The sequence below is a fragment of the Xenopus tropicalis genome, chromosome 1 (assembly GCF_000004195.4).
Source record: "Xenopus tropicalis strain Nigerian chromosome 1, UCB_Xtro_10.0, whole genome shotgun sequence".
NCBI lineage: Eukaryota > Metazoa > Chordata > Amphibia > Anura > Pipidae > Xenopus > Xenopus tropicalis.
In genome coordinates, this window is record NC_030677.2 from 102,022,365 (window position 1) to 102,047,793 (window position 25,429).

General features: G+C 41.0%; 1 protein-coding gene across 3 annotated transcripts; it reads right to left on the reverse strand.

Moving 5' to 3' along the window:
* Window positions 1-3,719: 3,719 nt before the first annotated feature.
* Window positions 3,720-23,250, reverse strand: znf414 (zinc finger protein 414). Of its 3 annotated transcripts, none has more exons than XM_002938557.5 (7): window positions 22,952-23,250; window positions 14,326-14,461; window positions 13,523-13,630; window positions 13,122-13,227; window positions 8,577-9,070; window positions 7,429-7,584; window positions 3,720-5,263 (listed from the first exon to the last, which is right to left on the reverse strand). In XM_002938557.5, exons 1-7 carry the CDS (start codon window positions 22,973-22,975, stop codon window positions 5,187-5,189), a joined length of 1,101 nt encoding a protein of 366 aa, XP_002938603.2. In that variant the 5' UTR covers window positions 22,976-23,250; the 3' UTR covers window positions 3,720-5,186. The 3 variants fall into 3 exon arrangements, with proteins under 3 accessions (XP_002938603.2, XP_004911056.2, XP_004911057.2); XM_004910999.4 differs by lacking the exon at window positions 22,952-23,250 and adding an exon at window positions 16,630-16,796; XM_004911000.4 differs by having other exon boundaries at window positions 3,820-5,263; window positions 23,111-23,250.
* Between the last annotated feature and the right edge of the window lie 2,179 nt (window positions 23,251-25,429).

Genomic DNA, 25,429 nt, shown 5'->3' on the forward strand with positions numbered 1-25,429 from the left:
ACAAATTACTAAGGTCATAAAAAGAAACTGGAATATTTTACAGGCAGATCCAGTGTTAAAAAAGTTGAATATGAAACCAGGGGTTGTAAGTAGAAAAGCGAAATCAATAGCGGGATTTATAGCCCCAAATAAATTGAAGAGAAATAACAACAAGAAAGCGACATGTTGGTTAGGTAATATAAAAGGTTTCTTTCCGTGTAAATGCTGCAAAGCCTGTAAATATACTGGCAATAAAAAAATGTTCTTTAGTAAAAATAGTGATAAAGAATTTAGTATTGATACCTATATATCATTTCAAACACAGTATGTCATCTATTGCCTACAATGCGAATGTGGTTCCCTATATGTGGGACGGACTATAAGACAGTTAAGAATAAGATTAGGAGAACATCTGCGAGGATTAAAAAATAAAAGAGAAAGATAACCCTCTATACAAACATTTCAAATATTCGCATGAAGGCAAACAGATGCATTTTCAAATGTTTGGCATTGATAAAATAGATAAAAGAAGTGAAGGAAATCTGGTCACTAAATTGTTGCGGTTAGAATCTAAGTGGATATTTACATTAAATACTGTAATACCAAAAGGGATGAATACAAAATTTGAATTAAAACCGTTCTTGGTATCACCTTGGAAATAATTTATGTAGGAGAAGTATGGGTTACAATCCATGGCATTTAATAAGTTAAAGGAACAGTAACACCAAAAAATGAAAGTGTATAAAAATAATTAATATATTATATACCATTGCTCTGCACTGGTAAAAGTTGTGTGTTTTCTTCATAAACACTACTGCAGTTTATATAAATACCCTGCTGTGTAGCCATGGGGGCAGCCATTTAAATTGAAAAAAGGAGAAAAGGCACAGGTTACTAAGCAGATAACAGATAAGTAGCAGATTCCCATTGTATTCTACACAGTTTATCTGGTATCTTCTTATGTAACCTGTGCCTTTTCTCCTTTTTTCAATTTAAATGGCTGCCCCCATGGCTACACAGCAGCTATTTCTATTAACTATAGTAGTCTTTCTCAAGCAAACATGCAACTTTTACCAGTGCAGGGCAACAGTACATTATATTTTAATTATTTTAAAACATTTTTATTTTTTAGTGTTACTGTTCCTTTAAGGGCAACTGGTCTGGGTCCAAAGAAACGATTTAAGGGTAACTGGTCTGGGTCTGAAGAAATATAGAAAGAAAAAGTGAATAAACAGTAAAGTAAATGTTTTTATTTTGTTTGAACTGATTTGCACTATTTTGCACTGAACTACACTAATGTATTTTATTGTGTGTGATGTTTTAACACAGTGGCTATAATATCCACTATAGTGGTTAGAAAAATTAAAAAAGTTAAAGTTTTTAACTGAGAAGATTTTTTCTAAAACAGATAAGTTCTATGAAGTTTTTTTTATGTGGTTTTGTATAATTTATGCTGAATACAGGGCAATTTTAAACCATGGAATGTGTATGTTTTAAGAATTGTTATAATATATGCTCACTATAAGGTATAGCATCAACCCTGCACACTGTATATGGGAGATGCTGTTGGGTATAAAAGGGAAGTGACAACACACAATACCTCCTCTGATGAAGCACTTTGTGCGAAACGCGTTAGGAGAGGCACTAGGATGCACCTTGTCACTGTTTGGTATAGTATATATTTGAATTTGTTTTGTATTATGTTTTGAAAAAATCTTTGAGCCATTAAAATGTGGTTTTATTTTCACTGAATTTTTTGCTGTTATTTGTATACTGGTTCAGGGCCTATCAATGAAATATAAAATGTGATTTCCTTTCCTAATTTATATTGTTGTAAGTAATTATTTTGATTTTATTGCAGCACTCAGTCTTTTTGGATATGAGTCTATCAGCATTTTGACTGCAAGATTTGCCCACTCTTCTTTGCAGAAACACTCCAAATCTGTCAGATTGCGAGGGCATCTCCTGTGCACAGCCCTCTTCAGATCACCCCACAGATTTTCAATTAGATTCAGGTCTGGGCTCTGGCTGGGCCATTCCAAAACTTTAATCTTCCGGTGAAGCCATTCCTTTGCTGATTTGGATGTATGCTTTGGGTCATTGTCATGCTGAAAGATGAAGTTCCTCCTCATGTTCAGCTTTCTAGCAGAAGCCTGAAGGTTTTGTGCCAATATTAACTGGTATTTGGAACTGTTCATAATTCCCTCTATCTTAACTAAGGCCCCAGTTCCAGCTGAAGAAAAACAGCCCAAAGCATGATGCTGCCACCACCATGCTTCACTGTGGGTATGGTGTTCTTTTGGTGATGTGCAGTATTGTTTTTGCGCCAAACATATTTTTTGGAATTATGGCTAAAAAGTTCAACCTTGGTTTCATCAGACCATAACACCTTTTCTCCACATGCTTTTGGGAGACTTCAGATGTGTTTTTGCAAAATGTAGCCTGGCTTGGATGTTTTTCTTCGTAAGAAAAGCCTTTCGTCTTGCCACTCTACCCCATAGCCCAGACATATGAAGAATACGGGAGATTGTGGTCACATGTACCACACAGCCAGTACTTGCCAGATATTCCTGCAGCTCCTTTAATGTTGCTGTAGGCCTCTTGGTAGCCTCCCTGACCAGTTTTCTTCTCATCTTTTAATCAATTTTGGAGGGATGTCCTGTTCTTGGTAATGTCACTGTTGTGCCATATTTTCTCCACTTGACGGATGCTTGGGAAGCTCTCTGTGGACCATGGCTTTTGCTGTGGGATGCGACAAAAAATGTCAGGAAAGACCAACTAGAGCAGCTGAACTTTATTTGGGGTTAATCGGAGGCACTTTAAATGATGGCAGGTGTATGCTGACTCCTATTTAACATGATTTTAAATGCGATTGCTTAATTCCGAACACAGCTACATCCCCAGTTAGAAGAGGGTGTGCACACTTATGCAACCACATTATTTTAGTTTTTTTGGTTTTCTTCCCTCCACCTAAAAGATTTCAGTTTGTTTTTCAATTGAGTGGTACAGTTTATAGGTCACATTAAAGGTGGAAAAAGTTCTAAAATTATTTATCTTTGTCTCATTTTTATACAGCACAGGAACCTGATATTTTACCAGGGGTGTGTAGACTTTTGATATCCACTGTACATGGCCAACTTGGTCAGGAAGGCCTTAAGGTCCCCATACACGGGCCGACTATAGCTGCCGATATCGGTCCCTTGGACCGATTTGGCAGCTAATCGGCCCGTGTATGGGGAGAGCAGAGCGGCCTGGCCGACCGATATCTGGCCTGAAATTGGCCAGATCTCGATCGCCCAGGTTAGAAAATCCGGTCGGATCGGGGACCGCATCGGCTCGTTGATGCGGTCCCCAATCCGACTGCCCCATTGCCGCCCACATAATCCGATCGTTTGGCCCCAGGGCCAAACGATCGGATTATTTTTTTTTTTACCTAAATGCTCCCCGATATCGCCCACCCTTAGGTGGGGATATCGGGGGAAGATCCGCTTGCTTGGCGACATCACCAAGCGAGCGGATCTGCTCGTGTATGGCCACTTTCTGCTAACAACGTTTATTCTGTATGGTCACCTTTAGGGGCACAATGTCACAAAGGCATGATCACAAGCTGATTCAAGGAATGAAATGCCTCTATCTAAATGTAAAGGATATTCATCTTGTATATGCAATGTCTGCTTTTTAGTTTGCGTTATAAATGGTTTTAAACATTTTTTATAATAATATAATTTTTTAAAATTATAAAAAAAAAAAAAAAAATTGTGTAAGGACATTCTTCCATTGCAACAATCCTGTCTGCACAACATTCATATGATGCACTAATGAATACCAGTTAAACCATTATTACAGAATATTTCTCATTTAATTTAACAATCACATGACACTAAACTATATTTACTAAAAGAGCATACAAAATCATTAAAAATGTAATTCATTGAGACTACCAACTGAAGCTTACTGTAAATATCTCCTTTTTAAAGTAGGGAAATTGTATCTAATTTGTGATACCATTTGAAGGAATACTGTCATGGGAAAACATGTTTTTTTTTTCAAAACACATCAGTTAATTAAGTTTCTCCTGCATTGAAATTTATTTTTTAAAAACACAGATTTTATTATATTTAATTTTAAAATTTCACATGGGGCTAGCCATATTCTTCATTTACCAGGGTGCCAAAACCATGTGACTTGCCACATACCACCGTCATGTGCTCTGATAAACTTCAGTAACACTTTACTGCTGAGCTGATATCACTCCCCTCCCAGCATCCAATCAGCAGAAGAATGGAAAGGTATCAGGATAGCAGCTCCCAGTACATATGACAATAGCACTTAATAGTAAGAAATCCAAGTCCGGCTTGGGACTCCTCCACTTACATGGGAGTAGCAGAAACAATAAGTTATCTGACTCAGGTACAATGCACTGAGAAGGGTGCTTACACCCCAGTTTTGCAACAAAAAAATATATATTTGTTTGTTCAAGAATAACATTTTAAATGGTAGAGTGATTTAAAAATAAAAAGTAGACCATAAAAATCATGACAGTATCCCTTAAGGGTGTTTAATATTTGAACATTTTTAAAGACAATGTGTTCAGACAAAACTAAAGATTTGTAAATACTTGGCCGAATTTGTAATAATATATATCATTTTAATACTTTTAGCAGAGATCAGCATCTGATTACCCAAGATATTTTATTTTTTGAGATTCTGACACCCCCATAGCTACAATATCTCTGTAGTATTAAAAACCACCAATTCATGCACTTATAGAAAAAGCCCAGTATTCTGTCCTGCCCCATACCTGGTTTTCCTATATTGACAAATGGTCTCACAATGAGTTAACATGATCCATGATCCATTGAAATCACAACCTGAGATAATTGTAGCAGTGGTTATAACTGCTATTTATCCTAGGAAATAAAACTAAGAATGAAAATGTCAGGGCTCCATGCAAAGTAATAAAAAAGCTGAAGTGCAGCATGGCAATTGTCTCTTAATGATTGCCTCAGTATGGTTTCCATTTTAACAATGGTATTTTTGTGTCTGTTACATGGTAGCCAGATATATGTCCATTCACTGTTGCCATGTCCAGATTCAAACCATATTGCCCATGAATTTGCATCTATCCCCAAGCTGCTGACCATGCAGGCCTTTCCTTGATATTAGAGCTGGACTGTTTAGTATTTCTCAGAATTAGTTTAGGTCATTCACAGCTGGGGGAGAAGGCTGGGTTCCATTTCTGGAGGTAGCTTTGAGTGGAAGGGAAGGAGATCCAGGTCATAATCTGCAAAGAAAAGTGTGTGTTATTAACATGTGAGATGAAGTATATACATTTAAAGCGGACCTGTCACCCTAAGAAATAAGTCCAAATTATTTTCTATATTGTTAGTTGAGCAAAATAAACTTTACTTACTCTATATAAATAATATAAATCTTGTTTCCTTCCATCTCGGAATTACTCAGTCAAAGCAAGCAGGCAGCTACCATTTTGTGGGCACTGTTATTAAGACAAGCTTTGTATCATGCCAAAATCTTATTTATGTGCCACAATGGGGGACCAGATGCCCATGCCCATGCACTGGCTACACAATTAGATGAGGAGGAGGGAGGGGAAAAGTGAGATGTGCAGTGACATCTAGGAAGTGCTGAATGGAAAGCTAAAGTTATTGTCTGCCCCACCTCTATGCCTAAGGCATAGAGGCGGGGCAAGCAATATATGAGTGACAGCTGTGATTTTTAAATGCCTTTATAATGGGTTTGGATGTGTTAATATAAAAATGAATTTGGGTTTCATGTTTAATTTGAACAGGACTTTTATTATACAGATTTTCAGGTCTGGGTGACAGGTCCACTTTAATAAAGGTTCATGCATCCTTATTCAAAATGTTGCCAAACAAAATGTTTATAATCTAGTACAGGTATCGGACCACTTATCCGGAAACCAGTTATCCAGAAAGCTCCGAATTACGGAATGCCCGTCTCCCATAGACTCCATTTTAATCAAATAATTCAGAATTTTAAAACGGATTTCCTTTTTCTATGTAGAAATAAAACAGAACCTTGTAATTGATTCCAACTAAGATATAATTAATCCTTATTGGATGCAAAACAATCCTATTGGGTTTAATTAATGTTTTATTGATTTTTTAGTAGACTTAAGGTATTGCGATCCAAATTACGGAAAGACCCCTTATCCGGAATACCCTTGGTCCCAAGCATTCTGGATAATGGGTCCTATACCTGTACCAGCATAACATGAAATGTTCAGTTTTTCATGGGGCAGTTCACCTTTTCATTGTATCACTGTTAGTATCATGTAGACCAGGGGTCCACAAACTTTCTTGATCGTGAACCACACCAGATTAATTACTCTTGCAACCAATCAGCAGTTTGCAACTCATAATGGAAGCTCAAAAGACTGATGTGCATTATGTAGAATCCCTATAAAGCTCTGCATAAATGTGTCAGGGCTAGAATAAAAATGGCAAGGGGACTGATGGTTGCCACAGAACAGGTCATGAGTCATATATAGCCTTCCAGGTTACTGTCAGGTGGGTGCTTTTTCTGCAAAATTTAGATGGGATCACATCCATGTAAGCAGGCAGAGGGGCTGCTGTAAGATACCATAGAAAGTCACTATTAATTGGGCCTGTTGGGCTGTTAAAACCTGGGTGTGTATTGCAATGCCAGGGACTATTTTGAATTCCAGTCCAGGCCTGTATATGAGTTGTACTTTTGTGATTAAATTGTACAGACAATGTATAATTTTAAAGATGTAATTCCTACTAAACTTGCAACTCTAAAGTTGGTCATAGATGTACCAAAAATGTGTGTGAAAATTTGTTTTGTACAATTTATTGATACATGTATAGGCAGCTTTAGACATTAATCAAGTCTTTTTAATAACAGCAATCTTTTTAAAGTGAAGAAAGTGCCAGTTGTGGTCACCTATGATCAACACAAGTCCAATAGTGTGCTTTGAAAGTGCAGCAATAATCTGAATTGGTGTAATGAACAATAACTATCTTCCCCCTCAGGGATTTAAAATAAGAATTCACAGAAGAACCTTGTTTAAATATATTTCTTTGCCCAACATTTGCTTTGTTGTATCAAGAAGGTAGGTTTAAGTACAAAACTTCTCATCTCTTACATAGCTGTGCATGGTTTATTACAGAAAAAAGAGCTGTTGCAAGAAAACTTTTTCAGTTTATAATTAAGTGTATAATGCCCCTTTATGGACAAGAAAAGTGATATTCACTTTTTACCACAGGCGAGTGGTCCAGGAATATTTCAGTACCAGCAGAAAACTCAGTATAGCAAAATTAAAATGTTACTATACTAATCCTGGGTGATAAGTAACTGTATTTACTGGTGGTACCTCTATTCATCTTGTCTTTTAAAGAATGTCAAATCTTACTGAATGTCATAGATGTCTATTGTAGGACCTACCTATCTCATCCTGCAGTTTGGAAGATAAGGTTGTCTTGTGAAGCTCCTCAATGTGTTTGGTCATCTGGTCCCGAGAGGCAGTTGAGAATGTACACTGCATACAGTTATAACTATCCCGTGTGTGCTCCCAAAGAATTCGACTATTAGTTGAGTGTCCTGAAGCAACAAGATAACACAAAGTTATTAATCCCACCTAAAAATAAATGCATAAAAATCACTTTGAGGCAAAGGACACAAGGTTAAATTCCTAAGCTGCTCCCATATTGCTTCTTCTAATAATCTTTGAAATAATGCTTATTTTTTGCAGCAAAATGTTCTGTTTTAGATGTAGAGAAATTCAGCAAGTACAGGAAAATTGAACTTTGCAATTTTTATCAGCCCGCGTATGGCCACCTTTACACACAGAAGGTAAAAGTGTCCAGATAGTAGTTCCTAGATAGGAGTAAGCAGTATTGACTTACATAGTTACATTGGGTGGAAAAAAGACCAGAGTCCATCAAGTTCAAATCTTCCAAGTAAACCTGGCACACAAAAACCTATACTGGCCTATCTATACACTCACATACATAAACCCATTCTGACCTATGTATATACCAGTTTTACCTTGTGTGCAGGTGATCAACAAATTAAACAGGTACTAAATCAAAAATGCTTAATAGTATGTGCATCCACAAACATGATATTTGACATTATTACAGTCTACAGTCTCTTTCCATTCTGTTGATGGTTAATACTCAACTGTTGGACTAGTATTGCTCAAGTCCAGGAATCAGTTTGCAACTGTTGGCAAGATAAATACATCTCCCAGATAACCAGGCTAATGTGGAGAAGTTCATATAGAAACCTGTATTAGCCCTGAGAATAGACCTGTTAGGCAAGGCATTTTAAAGTGCTCTAATGACACATTTATATAGCGATATATAAAAAAAAGTTATAGAAAAAGTTGTAAGATCAAAATCTAAATAGGAGTTCACTTTACACACAGAAAACATAAGTTAATGTTAAATATACAGAATGTGGAATTATGTAATTAAATCTGAAAACAAGAAGCCTAATTTATAAACAATGGTCATACAATAGATTTTAATGGATATTTTTCTACCGTTGGTCAAAGCCTTACTAACAAAAGGCATAGCCTTCTACCTCACCTTGGTTCTTTTTCCACACAGCGTTGGAGACAGGTAGGCCTTGGTTCCCGAGCAAGGGCCTGAGCCTGGAGACCTGAGATAAGGCGTACGCAGAAGGGTGGATGTAAGGAAGATAAGAGCCAGCAACAGAGGAAGAGGAAGGGCTAGATATTCTCCCTGCAAACATGGAGGGATCAAGAAGAGGAAAAGGACTTGAAGTCTGAGAAACCAAAGTGCTCATTGATTGGTGAAGATCTTCAGAAAGGGAAGAGGTAGATGGTATTAAGGAGGATGTAGAAGGAACATCAGATGCTGGGATAGGAGCCTCATTCTTGACACACTGGATAACACTGGTTTGGTTTTGTGTTGGCTGTGGTTGTGTTTCAGGCTTGGAATCAGTTGAAGAGGACTGGGGTTGAGGATTTTGTATGGCTTGTGCTGCAGGGTTAGAACAGACATGAAGGTGCTTGAAAAGGGACCTGTGAGTGCGAAAGTGCTGCATACAGTTTTCACACCTGTAGAGAAATAAGAAAATATCTTAGACGATAGCATTGCATTAGTTAATAAGCATAGCTGCCAGGCTTATACAACAAATAAAAGAGAATATGAAGTTGATCTGCTGGAGACTGGGGCGCTAGCGGAATGGTGGTGGTATAAAAAACTTGAAATGAGATTAAAAAAAAAACAGTAAAAAAAACAGTAAGAAGCTTCACAGCTGTGAAGTCATTCGTTTTTGGAAACTGTTGCCTTTGTATTTTACCTCTTTACAGCTAGGATTTCAAAAGTTTTCCTGTTCAACCAATGGCCCAAGGAGTCCACTGAGACATGGATTTTTCGTTGTTCTTTTATTAGGTATTCTTCTGTTTAGGTCCTTTCCTGTTGCTTTACAACAAAAGATCGCTTAAAACTCTTGTCTTGCTCTATGTGGCTAAATGTTGTGTTGCTGTGGATTTTTTTTTTTTTTTTATTGTAGACAACAAAAACTTTGTTTAAAGAACATATCTGGAGAACTGGATAGTAGGACCCAGACTAATACCAAGTTAAGAGGTGATACAAGGAGAATGCTCATTTGCTCTCTTAGATTCTGTCAGTTAAGCTGGCCATACACGCACCGGTGCATGTATGGTAACTCGACAAGGCTACAGATATTGCAAAAGGCTGTGGATATTGGTCGATCGGCCAGGTTAAAAGATTTTGATCGTATGCCATTGAAGGCGCCCAAGCAAAATCTACGTTCAGGGCTGAATCAGCAGAATTTCTATTGTTTCTATTCCCATATCTGACGATTCAGCCCTGAACGATCTTTGCTATGTGTATGGCCACCTTTAGGGTACAATTTGCTGTAAACACTTATTTACTGTGCTATATATTCTTGAAGTATTGGTAAATGGTTGATGTAGGCCAAGTTTGGAAGTTATTTAAAGAAGAAGGAAAGGCTAAGTCACTTGGGGTTGCCAAAATGTTAGGCACCCCCAAGTGACTTTAATTGCTTACCTTTTACCCCAGGCTGGTGCCCCTGTTAGGAGAGAACCGCACCAGCCCAGGGTACCTGCAGCGAGCGCTTCGTTCTTTCTGCTGGAAAAATCCTTGGGCTGGCGCATGCGCAGTAGAGTGAAAAGCCAACTTTTTTGTTAAAGATTGGCTTTTCACTCTACTGTGCAAGCCCACGAACAAGGAAGAGGAAACGCTTGCAGCTACCCTGGGCTGGTGCGGTTTTCTCCGAACAGGGGCACCAGCCTGGGGTAAAAGGTAAGCAATTAAAGTCACTTGGGGGTGCCTAACATTTTGGCACCCCCCAGTGACTTAACCTTTTCTTCTCCTTTAAATATTTACAAAGCACCAATATATTCCACAATGCTTTACAGCAAACCTTCAGATCACATACATACATAAGTTTCTTTTTGACTCAATAGGGTTCATTTAGCAACACTGGGCAAATTTTCTCAAGGACAGTAATCCACAGCAACAAATTAGTGTTTGGCTTTTTTCAGCCAGCTGCAGGAAGAACAAATACTGCAACAATTTATTTGGTTGCTATGGTTACTGCCCATGGGCAAATGTGCCCAGTTTTGATAAGAGGCCCGTTACAATAGCTGCAGGAAATGAGCATCCAATATGAAGCTGGCCATGGTGAGGGCAGTGAGGTTGTGGAATACCCTTCCTAGTGATGTGGTAATGGCAGATTCTGTTAATGCCTAAAGGTGCCCATACACCTTAAGATCCGCTCGCTTGGCGATGTCGCCAAGCGAGCGGATCTTCTCCCAATATCCCTCACCTATGGGTGGGTGATATCGGGAGAATCCAGGCTAATTTGATCATTTGTCCCTGGGGCCAAACGATCGAATTATAATGACGGGCATAGGCAAAGTCGGTCCGGGGACCGCATCAACGAGCCGATGCGGTCCCTGATCCGACTAGATTTTTAAACCTGCCCAATCGAGATCTGCCCGATTTCAGGCCAGATATCGGTCGGGCAGTCTTGTCGGTAGTGCCCATACATGGGCCGATTAGCTGCCGAATCGGTCTAAGCAACCGATATCGGCAGCTAGAATCGGCCCGTGTATGGGGACCTTTAAAGAGGGGCCTGGATGAGTCCTTGAACAAGCATAATATCCAAGGCTATTGTGATACTAATATCTACAGGTAGTATTAATGATATATAGATATATTCTGAGTATATATATATATATATATATATATATATATATATATATATATATATATATATATATATATATACACACACACATACACACACACTCAGAATATATATATATATGTGAGTATGTGTTGGTATATATTGGTAAGTATAGGTTGTGTGTGCTGGGTTTACTTGAAAGGGTTGAACTTGATGGACTCTGGTCTTTTTTCAACCCTATATAACTATACACAGACCAATAAAAACTACAGACTTGCCAGCTAATTGGCCTGTGTATGGGGTCCTGGGGAAGTGTTATTTGATTGATATCTAGCTAAAATTGTCAGATATTGATTGGACAAACTTGAAGTCCATCTGCTTTAGGCACCTGTTACAACGCAGATCAATGTTATTTGGTCTACCACAGGCTGCCACTACAGGTGATCAACTCATTTGGCAACCAAATAAGCAAATTTTATCATTTATGGATAGTCAAAAGATCCAAACTCTCCTGTTAGGAAATGCAATATTGTCAGCCACACATATCCAGATTATTAGAGAAGAGCAAAACCTTTTCACCAAATACAGTCTTACAGCAAAATTTGTGGTGTCCCAAACAGCAAAAATGTTTTGGAATCATTATTACGCCTCGCTATGACCCTTCTCCAGTCTTAAGGTGCTGCTGATTTGAGTCCTTCAGACTAAAGGTGGCCATACACGAGCAGATCCGCTCGCTTGGCGATGTCGCCAAGCGAGCTGATCTTCCCCCGATATCCCCACCTACGGGTGGGCGATATCGGGGACCATTTAGGTAAAAAAAATAATCCGATCATTTGGCCCTGGGGCCAGACGATCGGATTATGTGGGCGGCAATGGGGCAGTCGGATCGGGGACCGCATCAACGAGCCGATGCGGTCCCCGATCCGACCAGATTTTCTAACCTGGCCGATCGAGATCTGGCCAATTTCAGGCCAGATATCGGTCGGCCAGGCCGATCTGCTCTCCCCATACACGGGCCGATATCGGTATCGGGGACCATTTAGGTAAAAAAAATAATCCGATCATTTGGCCCTGGGGCCAGACGATCGGATTATGTGGGCGGCAATGGGGCAGTCGGATCGGGGACCGCATCAACGAGCCGATGCGGTCCCCGATCCGACCAGATTTTCTAACCTGGCCGATCGAGATCTGGCCAATTTCAGGCCAGATATCGGTCGGCCAGGCCGATCTGCTCTCCCCATACACGGGCCGATTAGCTGCCGAATCGGTCCAAGGGACCGATATCGGCAGCTATAGTCGGCCCGTGTATGGCCACCTTAATATGGCAGTTTATCTGCCCTTTTATTGGGACTCCCAATGGGCCTATCTGACTGATATCTCACAGAAAATTGGTCAGATGTTGATTGGGCTGGTCTGATTTTCCCATTGGATTGGGGACAGCATGGGCTCAGGGATGTGGTCCTTGCTCTGATGGCTCCTATCCCTGTCCTTGTGATCTGATCATTTGGCTCTAGAGAAAAATTATTGGATTATAACAATATCACCCACCTTAGTTGGGCATATTGGGGGGGGAAAGATCAACAAATTAGCATATAGAGCAGATCTCATAGTGTATAGCCACCTCAAGGAACCGTCTAGATGCTGTGCTTGGAAGAAGTTGACAACATGGTAGTCTTTTTTTTCTACGAAGAACAGCTAAAGTATAGTGGAAAGGATCCAGTTTTACTACAAATTATACATAATTAACTTAACCCTCAGCCCAAATGATCACACAATACCGAATACAGTTTTCATGAGGCTAAACTGAAAAAAAACCAAACAAACACATATCAAGATCATTGTTTTCACACAAAATGAACTCCCAAAAACATGATAACACAACTTATCATTTGTACCACCAATCTCACATTCAGTTATATGCCACTTACTTGAAGTAGCGATTAGGCTTGTAGTGGACCTTGAGATGGTTCATGAGATCTTGCATGCTCGCCAGTTCCTCTGTACAGCCAGGCATAGAGCACGAAAACCGTTTATCTGAATAACAAAGCAATTGTTATCAAATACAAATAAAACAGTAGCCTGCACATTTATTGTCTGTTTGTTGAATCAAGGTGGGATTGAACTTAAAGGTGGCCATACACGGGCCGATTTCAGCCATAAGCATTGTGAAGGCATGTGGACCTCCTGGAAAATGGACCTTTGCCAGAACCCTACACCCGTGGGATTCTTATAAGAGATAAGGACAGAATTCTTTTATTCTATAGGAGAGTGTTGGTCCCACTTTAAACGGTATAGTATTCACTTAAGACTGTGTAAACTAGCTGATTACCGGCCAGTGACTCTGTGGGTTTGTAGTGGACTGACACATGGGAGATCAGGTCCTGCATATTGAAAAATAAGCGATTGCAGCCATAGCTTGAGCACCGATGACCTCTCCCTGAAAAGTACAAAACCGATGAAAGAGAGGTTAAATTAGAGCAAAGTCAAGAGATAAGCTTGAAACACAGGATAAAATGTGCACTTTTTGTCCAATTTTTCCACTTACTGATTAGGTGGATATAAGTCCTATGGATTATCTGGATCACTAGGTTAAAGACTTGGTCTGTGCTGCTCTGGACCAACTGATCAGGCCTGAATTTATGGAAAGGCCACAAAGACCTTGGCCTAGGGTGGTAATGCCGATCTGTTGCCTAATAGAGGTTGAAGAAAGAATGGAGCTGCATTGGGTGGGGGGGGGGGGGGAAGATTCGTAAAATGTTTGAATTTCTTGCCAACCAAGTTAACAACTCCATTCTTCCTTTCTTGCAGTGCTGGGATAATAGCAAGCAGGGAGTTAATGTGGCTGGATCGCAGCTAGGAGTGCAGTCATGAAATGAAGTGGGGGTGCAAAGCAAGGGCGGTAACGGCAGCAGTGAGGGGGGTGGGCATGATGGGGCGCATTGCCTGCACCAGCCTAGGGGTGAATAATTTTAAAATCCGGCCCTGCAATCGATGTCCCTATACATGCTTCAAGTAGATCAATGGTTGGTCCTTTTTTTTTAAACTTTGGTCAATCAACTGCGACCACAGCAGGCAAAATTAATGTTAAGACACACACAAGGATGAAAGGGTAAAGGAATATTCAGTACTTACGTCCTGTCTGGAGTAGTCGTTTTCGCCCCCCATCCCTCTCCCTTTTTATGGCTGTTCTGCCACCTCTGGAGGCCTGCTTAGCACAAGAAACAACATCTGTACGTTGTGCCTCAGCCCCCTGGCTTTCCTCCCGATTCTAAAAATACAGAAAGAGTGATCATCATAAACAATGGTAGTTCCACAATAAAAATCTATACAGCAGGAAAAATAATAAACGCACACACCACCACACATGATGACATGGGTCATTCATCTCAGTAACTGAGTTACTCAACCAGACTGGGCCGTCCCTCTCCTAGTATGGTGGAAATGCATGTAGATCCATAAACGTGCATGTTCTACATTTCTCCACTCCACAAAAGAGTTTACATTTGCCTTACACAATGCTGTGAGATGAAAGGTGGGTAAACACCCTACTAGCGGTGACTATACACGTACAAGTCTTATATGTTTTTTTGTAGGCTGGGTCAACAGTCAGTGGGTCTCTGCTGGTTTATCAATTGGGCAGGTTTAAAAATTTAAACTGCTGATGCATCATGTCGATCAGTGCTTTGATCGACATATAATTTCATATACTCAAGGGCATCCTATTGTAAGGGTATTTTGCGCATTGCCTGATTAACATAAATTCTCAAGTACATGCTGGTGTATTGCAGCTGTGGAAGTAAAGAGAAGCTGCAATGTTTTGAACGGTACGGATGTGTGTCCGAGTGATCAATGGATGGATATTGTAGATTTTTTTATGGCCCCTCCTTTGATATTCATCTGGTTGCACAGAATAGGAGGTAACATAACATATGCATAATAAATTAATTTCAATATAGTTTGTTAGAATATGTAAATTTACCAGTATTTGGGGGCCCTAAATTGAATTTGCTGTGGGGCCCTGTAACATCTAGTTAGCCCACTGCTTTTACACCTATATGAACTAAATGGTTCCTGTAAACTGGCTAAAAGCTATACTGCTAATTAAAGGCCTATCGCACATGGGGCACAGATAGTGAATTTGGAGTTGTATGTCTATGTAATCTGTTATCCAAAAACCTATAATCCAGAAAGCTCCAAAACACAGAAATGCAATTTCCCACAGACTTCTATTAAAATGCATAAGTAATATTTTTATCACTGTTTTTTAATACACAGTGTACTTTATTAACAGATTATAATAATACTCAGTCAGCAAATTTTCCAGGTATTCAGTCTTGCTAATATGAAGTACCTTGTGATCATAACTGTAGTTTCAAGTTATTACTAATTGGCCATTTACATTCATATTCAGTAATAAATTATAATAGTAAGAAATAATAGCAATATTCCGTACAGCTCTACTGAGAATGCCACAACCAATGCATGTAACATGGCAGCTTCACTGGGTTTATAAAGGACTACCTTTACCACAAAACATAAAATAATCATAAGCCAGGGACAGACAACATTAAAGACATTCTGCTTTTATGAGATAATTATATATACATTAGTGGTTTATTGCCAAAGGTTGGTATGTAATACATTTAAAATAAGACCACACTTAACATTAGAATGCTCAGAAATAAGAATAATTACTGTATGTATATGTATACTGTTATTTATATAGAGCTACTTATGTATGCAGCACTGTACAACACAATATATTAATAGAACAAATAGGGGTCATTACATTAATAGATACAAAGTACAGTTACAAGATTAAGGGCCAAGTGTCAAAGAGACAAGAGGAAGGAGTTTCTTGCCCTGTGAAGGTTACAATCTAAGTGGGTAACAGACACAAGCAGGAGTCTACAGTGGTTGTCACTGCACTATAAGTGCCAGAACCGAGCCTTTATTTTAGACTGTTTATTATCCCTTGTAACCACTCAGCCTCAGCACTTCCTTATTATCTGCTCCACTGGCTAGAAAGGAAGTCTCATAAATTAAGGTATATGTAAAATACAACCAGGACACTTATTGTAACCCCCAGTGTGGCACAGTAAGAACTCCTGCTCTTCTTACTGTGCCACACAGAGGCTCAGATACAAGAAGCCTGGTTTGCCCCTTTTGTAGAAATCTATAAGTGAAAAGCCACAGCTATTGTTTCCTCTCACGGACATATCACTGCAACTCATTCCCAACAATAGATTTATAGAAATAAATGTAAATGATCTGAAGTCCTATGATTACATACATGCATAACACTTAGTATGGCAGAAGTAGCTCTGTGAAAGCATGCATGAAATCACACTTTGGAATTTGTGCAGCAAGGAAATGGGATTTACGGTAGTGTAGAGGCGGATCTCACAATGACACCCCACCGGCTCCCTCACCTACCATTTAAATAGCTGAAGATCTGTACGATTTAAAGGTGTCTTGCAGGGAAGTCGGATCCCTTAGCTGCTACATTGTAGCCATTTTGGGTGTGCTGGCCACGCGAGATTTTATGTGTTGTTGATGACAGGAGAGGAAGAGAGAGAAGGAAGTGTGTGTTTGTTGGGGGAGGATGAGCGAGCTGCAGTGAGATGATCTGGAAAAATCAGGACGAGTATAGCCACTGCCGATGAGGCCCCATAAGGGCCTTTGTTTGTAAAGCCAGCAAAAAAAAAAAAAAACACAGAGAAGGGAGCTTGGGGGGGGGGGGATGTTTGAGAAGGAGGAGGAGTGGGTGGGGAAGAGAACAATCAGCCCTGGACGGGGTGGTAAAACTAATAGTGCAAAAGGGCTGAAGTCAAACACAGAAGTGAATTCAGTAATAACCTTGTTGTTTGCCTTCTATATGGAGACGCTGGATATTACATGAAATAGTTTTTTTTTAATCAATATGTAATGTCTACATGCACAAGCACTTTGTAATTGTGAATGAATTGTAATACTCCAAAATACAATTCACTGCGCTAGTTAGCATGTTTTAAGCTGGCCATACACGCACCGATACCATCGTACGAAACCTCGTTTCGTACGATATTCGGTGCGTGTACAGTATGTCGGCGAGTTGACCGATATCGCAGGAAGCTGCTGATATCAGACGACTCGCCGATCGGCCAGGTTAGAAAATTTTGATCGGGCGCCATAGAAGGCGCCTGACCAAAATCTGCCGTCAGGGCTGAATCAGCAGAAGGAGGTAGAAATCCTATTGTTTCTACCTCCTTATCTGCTGTTTCAGCCCTGACTGTGTGTGGCGGATCTGACGATGTTTAGTGCGACCATCGGTCAGATCGCCACGTGTATGGCCAGCTTTAGATTTTGAATAAAAAGAATGCATTGTACTTTAACTCTGCATATTGGTATAAAATATACTACACATACTTTGGCACATTAAATTTTATTAAGTACATTTGTGAATTACTACATTAACTTACTACTGCTACATACTATCAGGGCTGTATTTAGGTCCAGTGTCACCCTAGGCATCAAACCTAAATGTGCCCCCCTACATTGCAGAAGTAACATAATGCACAGTGTGCATGTGGTGTCACTTTTGTAGGAGTGATGTTATGCGCCACAGCACACTGTCGCACAAACCCCTCACCTGCTGACGGACTGGGGGCGTCTTATAAAGGCACCCAAGGGCCACCCCCCAAAAGCTGCCGCCCTAGGTACAGGCCCTTGGGTGCCTAATATTATATATATATATATATATATATATATATATATATATATAAATACAGGCCGCATACTATTTCTCTCTTTTTCTTCTGTGAATTTGTACTTTTTATTCTTCCTTCTTATGCTTTCAAGGCATGGATATAGCCTACTACATAGGAGGGGATAAGGGCTGAATGGGCTTAAAAGGCAAACACGCAAGTCGATTTAGTAGTAACTGTTTTTTGGTTTTGTTTTTTATAGGAACATAGTTACATAGGGTTGAAAAAAAGACCACTGTCCATCAAGTTCAACCCATCCGAGTAAACCCAGCACACAACCTATACTAACCAATCTATACACTCACATACATAAACTATATATATACAACCAGTAATACTAACTGTAGATATTAGTATCACAATAGCCTTGGATATTCTGCTTGTTCAAGAACTCATCCAGGCCCCTCTTAAAGGCATTAACAGAGTCTGCCATTACCACATCACTAGGAAGGGCATTCCACAACCTCACTGCCCTCACCGTGAAAAACCACCTACGCTGCTTCAAATGGAAGCTCTGTTCCTCTAATCTATAGGGGTGACCTCTGGTGCGCTGATTGTTTTTATGGGAAAAAAGAACATCCCCCCAACTGCCTATAATCCCCTCTAATGTACTTGTACAGAGTAATCATGTCCCCTCGCAAGCGCCTCTTTTCCAGAGAAAACAACCCCAACCTCGACAGTCTAACCTCATAGTTTAAATCTTCCATCCCCTTTACCAGTTTAGTTGCACGTCTCTGCACTCTCTCCAGCTCATTAATATCCTTCTTAAGGACTGGAGCCCAAAACTGCACTGCATACTCAAGGTGAGGCCTTACCAGGGACCTATAAAGCGGCAAAAATATGTCCTCATCCCTTGAGTCAATGCCCTTTTTTATACAAGACAGCACTTTATTTGCTTTAGTAGCCACAGAATGACACTGCCTGGAATTAGACAACTTGTGATCTACAAAAACCCCTAGATCCTTCTCCATTAAGGATACCCCCAACACACTACCATTCAGTAGATAGTTCGCGTTTATACGGTGGATAAAATATGGAGCCACGGCATAAGCAGAGGTCATAGCCCCACAAGAAAAGAAGGACTGGACTACATTTCAAGGATATGGTGGACAGAGCAAGACTGCAATAAAGAAAATAAATCTTCCCCGTTAACGCAGATGCTGGTACCTTTACCAGCCCAATCCATGATGCTGGTGCTTTTCTTCTCCCTATACAGCAGGGGTCGGGAACCTTTTTGGCTGAGAGAGCCATAAACACCACATATTTTAAAATGTTATTCCGTAAGAGCCATACAATATGCTTGGCCGCGGATGCTGCGGGGCAAGGTAGGGTGGGTCCCAAGGATGCCGGATGCGATGCAGAGGAGGGGGTGGCCTGCGCTCAGTGGATAGAAGACGTGTTCTAAAAGCGCAGGCCACGCCCCCCCATTATTTTTTTTATTAAAGATTTGGCAGCGAGCCAGATGCAGCCATCAAAAGAGCCACATCTGGCTCCCGAGCCATAGGTTCCCTACCCCTGCTATACAGCCTCCTAGGAGCGTATACAGTGCAATATCATATGTAATCACTATTCTGCCATTACAGTAGCAGTGAATTTAGCATTTGCGTGGTCATTCTGAAAAAAGTACAGCTAAAAGAGTATGCATGTCTAACTCAATGCTAATTAAACTACAGAGCTCCAGAGTCAATAACAGATGCCAACACACAAGAACCAGTAATAGTTCCAATCAGTCGCAAAAATTGTCACCTGTGTCAAACTGGAAAAATATGCAGTAGAAATGCACCCCAAAGGGCAGCAAATACCATGCCAATGAGTGTACAAAGGTGCTCACACAGGGGGATGGTGATGAGCATCACAGGGTTGCCAGCAGCACTGAAGGCAAGAGATGGAAGCCCACATGTGGACAGTGGGTGGAAAAATGGCCCAGAACTAGGGGAAGGCAAGAATAAGAGGTATGTGTCTAGACCCTCTCACCGCCGCCCTCTAGGCACGTGCCTCTTTTGCCTACCCCTAGTTCTGAATCTTAGAAGGAAATGGCTCTCGAAGCACCACAACCGCCAGAGAATAAATAAAATCCGATCTTTATTCACATCCTTTAAAAACCTAGAATGTCCCAGTACCCCTAGTTCTGGCCCTGTCTACAACAACATACCCCCCAACCGTCCCGCTTTTCGCGGGACAGTCCCGGTTTTAACAGCGCATCCCGCTGTCCCGGATTGTTCAATGAATGTCCCGCATTACGGAAATGCAGAACATTCATTAAACTATCCAGGCCAGCGGGATGCGCTGGCTGCAGCCGAGCGCTCCCGCTCCGTCTTGTCCTGTGGCTCCTGCTTCTTATTCGGCTCCTTGTACGGCGGCGACAGGCCCTTTTATAAGGTTGCGCCCGTGCGTACGTCACACATGAGCACGGGGTGCAACCTTATAAAAGGTCCTGTCGCCGCCGTAGAAGGAGCCGCATAAGGAGCAGGAGCCACAAGAAGCAGCGTCTATGGGGGGCACTGTGTATGGGGGGAATTTTCTATTGGAGGTACTCTCTATGGGGGCAATTGGGGGCTACTGTGTATGGGGGGCATTTTCTATTGGGGTACTCTCTATGGGGGCAATTGGGGGCTACTGTGTATGGGGGGCATTTTCTATTGGGGGTACTCTCTATGGGGGCAATTGGGGGCTACTGTGTATGGGGGGCACTGTGTATGGGGGCATTTTCTATTGGAGGTACTCTCTATGGGGGCAATTGGGGGCTACTGTGTATGGGGGGAATTTTCTATTGGGGGTAGTCTCTATGGGGGCAATTGGGGGCTACTGTGTATGGGGGGGCTACTGTGTATGGGGGCAATTGGGGGCTACTGTGTATGGGGGGGCTACTGTGTATGGGGCAATTGGGGGCATTGTGTATGGAGGGTACTTTCTATGGGGGCACTGTGTATGGGGGCTACTGTCTGTGGGGCAATTGAGGGCACGGTCTATGGGGTCAATTGGGGGCACTGTCTATGGGGGGTACTGTCTATGGGGGCGTATGGGGGGCACGGTCTATGGGGGTGCTGTCTATTGGGGGCACTATTTTAAAAATGAATTTAAAAAATGGGGTGGGGTAATTGGGGCATGGCCACAAAGTGGGCGTGGTGTCCCTCTTTTCATTTTTCAAATGTTGGGAGGTATGCAACAACCAAGATCTATTGTGCAATGCAGTCGTTAGTGCCAAGAGGGAAGTGCAATCCGCTAGCAATGCAGAGAATTACAGAATTCTTCTTTGATCTACTGACCAAAGGCCTGGCAGCTCAAAATCCCCAAGGTGCTGTGCCTCCAGAGGCAAGCACCCAAAGTTAGCCATACTCTCTGAATTTGTCACATTGAAATGGCATTGGCACTAAAGATTATTAATGCTGTAGTACACTCCTTTGCCCAGGCCTTCTGGCTAGCTGCATGCACTTTTAGAAAATGTTTATAACTTTAGCTGGAAGGTAGGGCAGAACTCACAGCACAGTTAAAAAAAATGTATTTACCTTATTATTCTCTCCCTGTTTTATCACTTTTTCCTTTATCCTTTTTCATTAGGATTTTCAAGGGTGCAGTTGACCCACTAGGGCTCTAGTATATATAACAGAATCAGGATACTAAAAGAAAAAGACCTAAAGGTGTGGTAATAATTTTATGTTAATCCTTAGTGTAGGGATATACCTAGTCCAGAATAAGCATTGGGATTCAGCTGAATTCGAACATTCATAACAGGATTAAAAAGAATCCTGACTGTTCAGCCAAACCAAACCCTTTTAAACAACAATAGTTTGCTCACATAATTACATTTTTAATATTTCTCAAATGTATGTAATGTAAATTTTAGGCAAATCTTTTGTAGAGGATTCAGAATTTGACCAAACCCCAAAATTATGGAACTGGTGCATCACTACTTTACAAGCACAGCTCTATCAGGAAATGCAGCTATTTACAGGTACAGCAGATGGTCACATGTTTTGGCCATAAGGTAAATGGTACGCTTATAGTCAGACCAATGGGTTAAAGAAAAGCCTGGCATTAATGTTAGATATGTAGTTCTCTGACAGCTCCACATCAGACATTGCATTCAGGATAGGATCACTTTTAGGGCAAAGCACACACTGCACTCTCTTCCTCTATGTTGCATTTAAATCCCTGCTATCCAATAGGAGAGCAGGCATGGAGCGTCAATTTTATGAGAGCGAGCTGGGGGATGTTTGTGGAAAGGGGGGAAGGGAGCTGGGTAGTGTTTGCTATGCTGTGTAGGGCCCCTCTAAGTTTTTTTTTGGGGGGGGCAGGGGCACAGTAGTTACACTACTTGGTTTGGTATGAATTTCAATTTTTTTCGCTGCTCTGCTTTGTGTTTTCTAATTTCCCCACTGCAGGAGCTTAAAAATGTCTGCAACACCAAGGCTTTTGCTATCTCCTACATGCCACCTTTAATTGCATTGGCAGCTGATTCTATAAATAATGCTGTTAAAAGGAGTACTTACAATATATTTTTTTTTCTCTCATTTACAGAAGCATTCTTTTTGCATGTTGTGATCTGTTCCTGTTAGAACAGGAACGGGGGCCTTAAGCTGCAAAGTTAACAGACAACAAGATCTTTTCACAGTTTGGTCACTGAGACGGTAGGCCAAATTGTGCCTGTGCAAACCTAAAGTAGGGCCTGATATCAATCAAGGTGGCTGCAGAATGGTATCTGACCAAACTCCAACCAGATACTGGTCAGGAGGTTATCATTTTGGTTCACACACAGGGCAACTTAGGAATTGCAGTATTGGCACACAATATTGGTCTATGCATAGCCAACTCTAATTATTGATCCATGTATAGCCATTACACTTATTACGGAGATCGGCAGTCATAGAATTGATCAGAACATTTCTAATAAGGCAAAAGTTAACTTATCTAGCTGTTCCATAAATCAGGGACATAATCACGCAGTTAACTCAGTGGGTTGAAAATGAACTGCATTTAAATAAAGCAATCAATGAAGCATCAAAATTCCTTACCTGTACCAGATGGAGAAAAGTCATGCCAGAAGGGGGCTCACAAGAAGTGGGGTATGGGACCAAGCAGTTTAAAAGAATGTCTCTTTATACTCTAATAGTTCTTGATTTCAGATATACCCTATTGATCATCTAAGATACATTTTAACACTATCCACATACCTGGAAATGGTGGCATTACATGACAGCAACACTATCCAATTTACTGCAGATGTTACAAAGCAACAGCAATGATTACTTGATACCAACAATCATTTTCTAGCCCAGAAATACTAGAAACACCCCAGATTAAAAGAGCAAAACCTTACAACGCAGCTACCAGTTGATAAAGAACGTCAACTCCCCCCGATCAGCACCCAGGTGCTTTGTATAAGTAATCAACCTGCGCCACCTACTGGCCACAAGTCATCATTACAACAATCTTACCTGTAAAATTAACAATCCATTCTTTCCTGTTTGGTTTAAGTATCACCACTTATCTAATAATCCAATAAAAACCGTATGTAATATGAGATTGTGTAACACAACCATACAGATACTAAGGATAAAGGGTTTGCTATGGATCCTCCTTTATTTTTCCTCGACTGCTGGGAAATGAGCTTAGTAAATGCTCTGTATCATGGGTGTGCGCAGAAAATTTTTCAGGGGGTGGCAAAATCATCAATAAAAATCAACCTGGGATATTGGCTAAGCCTGTATACAATAACTAGGCACCAGGTTTGTAGAATATCAGTTGCTTACTCATTATTGTGTAACTAGGGGGTGCTGTTAAGGTATAAATTATGAAAATGTGCTGGACTATACACAGCCCAGTAATAGGTAAAAATCTATTTGAAATGATTTAACCAGAAGCAAACATTCACTTATTTGGCTCCCCCAGCTGAAATTGATGTAAAACCTAAAATGCTTACAATATTGTTTATATTAGAGAGGTTACATAGATATCACACATAGATATCTGGCTAGCCACTATCATATATATATACATATATATTTGATGGTCCAATAAGTGTGAAGACTATGAGCACATTAACTGGGACATGCCTGCAAGAAATGGTGAAAGTTTTCAGGCAGCGAGCGACTAGAGGTAGTGGAGCTAGTGAGCAGGGCCACTTTAAGGCCTTCATGGGCCCTGGGCAAAGATCAAATTAGTGGGCCCCATTCACTTAAATTTGCATACATATATGCACAAAGAAAACAGAAACATGAGCCTCGGCCTTTAGTTTTCTATATCAATGCAGTTTAAACACAGCCAAACAAAATCTCCCAGATTTGTCCTGCCACACCAATCAAACTCTCTCTTAAATATCTAAGGATAGTTTACAGAGTCAATTAATAAAATAAAACAAAATCTGTTTGCCTGAGAATGACTCAGTAGCATGCCCACAGAAGGGTAAGGGTATTGGACTGATATAACCAGAGGAAGTGCTACCAATTGCTAGGAGCCAGCAAGCTTTACTAATTTCTCCAACCAGGAGACACACACTACAGATCAATTGCCATCTCTGCCTGTTCCGTACATAAGCATTCTACCTGATGTCACTTTATAGCCAATCCCTTAAATACAGTTATTTTCAGATTATTACATTTTCTGAGCCCAGTGGCCCAGACCATACTCTTGCCAAAGCTCCCCCGGCCGACTGTTCCTCCCCTGATGTGTTAAACTTAAGCTCGCTCAGGGGAGGATGTTGGGTGGGGGACCTTGCAGGGGGTTAGGGAGGCTCAGTGAGGCCCCCCTGCAGGGGGTAAGGGAGGCTCAGTGAGGGCCCGTGCAGGGGGTTAGGGAGGCTCAGTGAGGGCCCGTGCAGGGGGTTAGGGAGGCTCAGCAGGGGCCCCTGTGGTGGGCCCTGCACTCCCCAGTCCAACCCTGATCTGACCTGACACTGCAGGAGGGCTGGAGTTAAAAGTGAGGCAGGGGGGCATCATGGCATCTGGATTCATCAAGGCTTCTGATTTTCCTCAGTGTCTATACTGACTTGGCAGAGGGCGAGAGATGAGGAAATCAAGAGGGTCATGTGGCCTGTTTTTACTGTTAAAGTTCTATAAGATATATGTGGAAGGCTTGAATGTTCAACCTTTAGCTTTATTATTCAGTACCACATTCACTTAATATGTGCTTCTCTTTCTTGTTAACACTTACACACCATGGCATATTGGGGCCTAGTTCCTGCAGACCTAGCTCTCCCTACAGATAGCTTCTTTCTCTGTAACTCACACTGCCAGTATGGCCACCACCCCCTTACTTCCTCCCAGGGTTTTTCCCATCAGCAACAAACTTTAAACAAAATAAAGTGCACCACCTCACAAGCTCACTGAAATATATTTATTTAAAGTGATACTGACACGAAAAAACTACTTTTCAAAATATGAATATACATAAAAAGTTACCTATAGGTCGTGTTGACTGTTTTTCGCTGACAGGGTTGCTTTTGTAAATAACTGTTACTTGAAGTTCCTAAACCTGACTGTTTTGCCAACCTG